This window comes from Buceros rhinoceros, unplaced genomic scaffold (assembly GCF_000710305.1).
Source record: "Buceros rhinoceros silvestris isolate BGI_N320 unplaced genomic scaffold, ASM71030v1 scaffold3396, whole genome shotgun sequence".
NCBI lineage: Eukaryota > Metazoa > Chordata > Aves > Bucerotiformes > Bucerotidae > Buceros > Buceros rhinoceros.
The window spans coordinates 20941-26282 of record NW_010419167.1 but is presented as its reverse complement, the minus strand read 5'-3'; the positions used below and the strand labels follow the sequence as shown (position 1 = coordinate 26282).

Genomic DNA, 5342 nt, shown 5'->3' with positions numbered 1-5342 from the left:
AGGAGCCTCCATCAACCAGGGAGGACCCACACCGGTAATCACAGGTGAGCTGAGGGGAAAGGAAACAAAGAGCACTGATGAGAGAAAACCATCTGCTAATTAACTGCAGCGCCTGCAGCATGCTGGTCTTCAACTGCTGAGTGCTGACCAAGGCAGATAACAACCCCCCCAACCCAGGGAGACTCGAGAGAAGAGGCTGCCCCAGACTGTCGCCCAGATGAGAAACAAAAATGATTGAAATCAACCGCTGTCCCCAGGAGAGTGAATTGCTGGGAGGAAAAAGGCCCCATCTCTCAAACATCAGGATCCCATCCAAGATTCAGGGAAAGACGGGAGCACTCAAATCACAAGGCAGAAGATAAAGACTTGGAGAGGGACAGCAGGAGCGAGTAGCTCTTCGTGTTGTCACTTGCTAAATCCCTGCTTAAACTCCAAAGTGCTACGGCAACAGCCTCAGGTCCTGCCCAGGTACCGACCAGGCACAGGGCCAGCACGACGGGAGTGTGCAGCCCGGAGAGCCAGCGTGGCTCCTGCAACAGCCCCTGCCTTCAGGCTTGGGCCACCGAGGAAAATGTTGTCATGACAAAGGTGAACTGTGGGATGCAGAAAGAGATTAATGAAGAATAATCCTATTTGCTCCTCCTTGGAAAGTGAATTGTTTTAGAAAGTCCAGCTTCCACCTGGGAGAGGGTTTCCTCACTCGCCCTCGGTCTCACTGACTTGTGATACTGAGTAGCTGACACTAGCAATAAAATGCTGAAATATCCCTATTTCCCTCCCAGAGAGCAGGTGCTGACGGGTCGGTGACAGTCAGCAGTGGTGGGAAACACCTCTGCAGGAACCGTCAAGTGACAACACAGGCAAGCAGCAGCACCAGACACAAACAACAGCCACATTACACTGATGCCCAGCAGCCCTCAGAGCAGCCAGGGGAGGTCGGGATGTGATGGGGAGACTCGGAAACCATTTAGGGATCACCACCATCTTGCTCGTGGCTGGAGTCCTCACGATCTTCCCCCTCACCGCAGCGATGGAGATCACAGATGCAAGGAATGGATGAAAATTACCATTAATGGTAACTAGAGACACAGAGAGAGGACAAGGGCACAAATGAAAGGGAAGGAAGGAAGAAGCTGTCGAGAAGAAAGAACTGATGCAGTTCCACCCCCCTCTGGGAAGGTCCGCAGGAACCGCACAGGCTTTGATGACGCCAGCCGAGGAGATTACAGCAATTCACTCCACAGAAAATTCGGCCCCCAGCATGGAATTTTAGGGGGAAGATCAAAAGAAGGGAACATCTCTATCTGCTATTTTAGCCTCAATCAGATTTTGGTCTGACTCACAGAACTGTGTTAGGCAGCTAAAGGCAGGGAGAACTAAGTGTAACCTTAACTGACGCCGTGGAGGAGCCACAGGAGAGGTGATTGCCCCCTTTGAGCCTCAAAAACAGAGGAATAAGTTTTTGATCAAATTTCATATAGCTTATTAGAAAACACTCCACAAGTCTTTCATCACACTCTTGCCTTTCCCCCTTATAAAGTCACCTATGATGTTCCGTGAGGTCAAAAAACTGTTCTTGTGTCCCACAGAAGAGCGAGGACAAATGTACAGTCCCTCCCGCCAGGTGCACTGTTCAGATCTTCACAGCCAGACACGAAGAGAGGTTTCTGGTTTGGTGACCCCAGCAGCACCCTGCCCCCTGCCCCGGGACCTGGGGAGCAGAGCCAGGCGTGTTCCAGAGCAGGGTGTTGAAAGCTCTCCGTTGCGCTGCAGAAGCAACGCCGGAGGGACGAGGCTGGATGTAATGCAGCAGTGGCCAAGCTGGTCTGGTGAGAGCAAGAGGAGAGTCAGCCCTGGGGGGTCATGATGCTCAACAGTGGCCCCCAAGGAACCCAACCAAAGCGAACCTGACTACTGAAATTACGGGCAAGAAATTTTTTTCCAGCCATTGTGGCAGTCGTGGCCTGTTGTGTAGCTGCAGAAACAAAGGACTCAGTGGAAAATGAAAGGCTAAAAGAAAAAAATAACCCCCCTACTCTTACATGACGGCAAATCAAAGGCAGCACTGTAACAGGCAAACCCACTTCTCTGGAACCATTTCCCAGCACGAATCGCCATGTGCGTGTCAGGGCTGTGTCCCCGGCTGCTCACACCCCCATCACAACCCCCAAACACTCCCTGCCGACGCACTCACCGAATTCAGACTGTATCCCCGGATAGATTATTCTGAAAACATAATCCGTGGCTTCGTCATCCTCCTTGTCGGACGCAGACTCGGAGGAGCCCTGGGGGCTTCGCTTCCTCAGCTTGGGAAACACCTTCCCCTGGGGGAACAAAACCAGCTCCTCACAAGCTGCCCCATGCCCGACCACACACGGTGGCCACACCAGCAGGAACCCGCAGTGCCGGGGGCTCAGGAACGAGCCCGGCTTTGGGGTGCCTACCTTTCCCCGCTGTGACCAGAGCGGGGGGTCCAGCTGCCCGTGGGGCAGGAGGCCGTTCTCCAGGCAGGACAGGAACTGCAGTAAGTGTCCTCCTCTGGGGAACCGCAGCGGGGGCCTCTGGATCCCATCCTGGCTCACCAAGACAACCGTCCCACCACTGTCTACTATTAGCAACAGCAGAGAGAAGACACGGACGTGAACGAGGGAATCATTACCAGTCCAAAACGCAGAGGGCAGGCAAGAAAGCTCAGGGAAGTGTCTGAGTACAGGAAATAAATACTTTCTTCCTTGTTTGGGTTCTCCTCTAAGTCCATTATGAGTCTGGGGCTCTGGAGAAGGTTTGCCTGGGAGATCACACCCTTGAAAACCACAAAGCCCTGCTCCACACTTCCCGGCCAAGCACCACAGCCAGCAGCAGCTTTAGTTTTTCCTAGAAGCACTTGCAGTGAGCCCCCAGAGCTCTGGACATCAGCCCTGGAGCTGAACCAGAACACCCCCATATGGGCACTCCCCAGAGATGTCTTGAAGCAAGTGCCATGGTGACAGCCCTCTGGCCTTACCTTGCTGGTGACAGTGCAAATAGACGATCTCCTCCAGGCGAATAGTCATGGCATAGTCCCAGTACACGCTGGAACGGAGAAACAGAGGAAGTCGTGAGCTTCAGGGATGCAGGAGGCTCTGCTTCTGCTCCCATCAGCTCACGCTCCTGCCTCCAGCTGTCCTGGCACGGGGGGAAGCTACAGAAAGGAGGAGGTCCCAGCAACAGCGCGACTGCCACGAAGCCAGCCTGAGTACGTGACAACATCCCTCCAGAACCAGGAACTGACCCTGCCACTGCAGCTCAATCAGGGCACATCTAGGACCGCCCCCGGGCTGTTTCTCTACCCTCAGTCCCCAGACAGGGACAACATGCCCACGGATCCTGGCAATTGCAGGGACACGGCGCCTTGCAGAGCCGAGCACTCTCCCTGAAGGACTCCCCGCCCTGCTGCAGCACTAGGAGAAGGCAAAGAACCTGGCAGGAGCAGCCCCGGAGCCCCAGGGGAGCGAGCAGTGCAGTCAGAGCCCGGGCGGCTGCTCCGCTGAGCTCCCGTCCCCAGGGAGGTGGAAATAAAACCCCGCAACTTGTGATGGTTTTACAAAGCTGGAAATAGATTTGGCCTCAGCTGCTTCCGCCCGAGAACTGTGCTCCCTCAGCACAGGCTGAGGGAGGGGAAGGGGATGTCTCCAAGACACTCGTGGCCTCACGCAGGGTTTCCTATCTGTGGAGTGCCTGGCAAGAGCACTCCTCTGCGAGGTGCCAGTGTCTGTAACATCCTACTCCTTTGCAACAAAGCAAGTTTCTGGATTCTGAGCAGCAGTATCTGCTGCTTCACAAAACCAGTGCTTAAAATAAAGGCTCATAAAGGCAGCTAAGGATGGGAGGGGGCGTGTAACAGTCACTCCTTGAAGACTCATACTCACTTTGTCCTCTGGCTCCTCTCTTCCTTGGTCAGGTCTTGACACTGGGAAGTTTTAGAGCTCAGGCTAATGCCCAAGTCAAGAACTCAGAAAAGTAGCATAGAGGTGAAAATAGCATTTTAGGAGGAGGGTACCAGGTGTTAGGGAACGGCCCAGGGGCCAAGAAGAAAGGGGAGATGAGAAGAACATGGGTAAACAAACCCTGAAAAACCACAGCTGAGAACAAATTTTGCTGAAGAAGATCTTTACCCTAAGTCAAAGGATCAGCGTCCTACACACTCCAGTTTTCCTGGAGCTTCGCTGGTGGAAAGGGGTTTCGTTTGCTTTGTATTGCCTCTCAGGCAGCTTGGGACCTTGCATGGTTTTGTACCTTGTGGAAAGTACCGTCAGGAGAATCGCCAGCAGCCCGGAAGGCAACCCCAGGCAACGGCACAGCATCTCCCACCAGCTCAGGCCTCCTGCCTCTTACAGCCCCAGGGATGATCATTGTGCTCTGCGGTCAGTGGGAAAACTCGCCGATGCCCTTGGACACCAGATCCAAACTCTGGCCCCGGGAAACGTTTGCCTCCCCTCTGCCCTATGTTTGGGCGCGCTTGGAGCCACTCACCTCTTCTCGTAGTCCAGGTCCCCCACGGAGCCGTTCATCAGCTGGTTAGGAGTCCACTTCAGTGCCATGATGTCAGCAGTCTGGTGAAGGGACAGATATCCCGGGATTGCCTCCATGTCATCTCGCTTGAGAAGAGAAACACAGTGAGAGGGTGAGCTGGTGGGAGCAGGCTGGGCCACCGCAGCAGCGCGAAGCACCATTTCAGGCTACCCAGGGCCAAGCCATGCCCTGGAGCGCAGTCCTGGGCCATACAGCCCTGCCTGCTGCCCCTGGGCCCACCCCGCTGCGAGGAACCCACTGTGGCCCAGCAAAACCCCCCAGCAGAGACAAGAGGGCACCTCACCAGCTTGGGAAGGGGACCAGAGCAGCTGCTCGGCTGAGGCAAACCTAACAGCTCCACCTAAACAGTCTGCACTTCATTTATTTGACTACAGAGAGCTGGAAGGGACCAGAGGAGGTGTTCTGTGGGCGCTGGTCAAGAGGCAGCAAGGAGAGGAGCCTGTTTCTACTCAGAAGTGGAGCTCGTCTGTTCTATGGGGAGCATCCCCATCACCAGTCACATGCAGTCCAGCCACTGCCCGCCCAGATTTAAAATGAGCCCGTGCTTTTCTCCATCGAAGAGAAACTTTTAAAACACTGCTCTGCTCCCCACCAGGTAATTCTGACCCGTTTTAAAGCCCAGATGCCCCAGCAGGTACTCACCGGCTGCACCAGGACGTTGTTCTTGCCATAAAGAAGCGTGGCTCGGGAATTCTGGTGAAGCGACTCCACGTAGTCCCTGGCAGACAGCGACGGCCGGGCGTCCATGGTGCCCCCTCAATTGCTTTTCT

The 5342-nt window shown here is 54.8% G+C and overlaps 1 protein-coding gene across 1 annotated transcript in view; it reads right to left on the bottom strand.

Annotated features, from left to right (window-relative positions):
- The window catches only part of SGSM1 (small G protein signaling modulator 1), a gene marked incomplete at its 5' end in the record, with an annotated part of 24461 nt that overhangs the window by 9964 nt on the left and 9155 nt on the right, over positions 1-5342 (bottom strand). The window contains 5 exons of the mRNA XM_010138791.1: positions 2195-2324; positions 2445-2608; positions 3005-3072; positions 4513-4637; positions 5215-5327. Of these exons, the coding sequence (XP_010137093.1) occupies positions 2195-2324; positions 2445-2608; positions 3005-3072; positions 4513-4637; positions 5215-5327 (600 nt within the window). The remainder of the gene's footprint in view (positions 1-2194; positions 2325-2444; positions 2609-3004; positions 3073-4512; positions 4638-5214; positions 5328-5342) is intronic.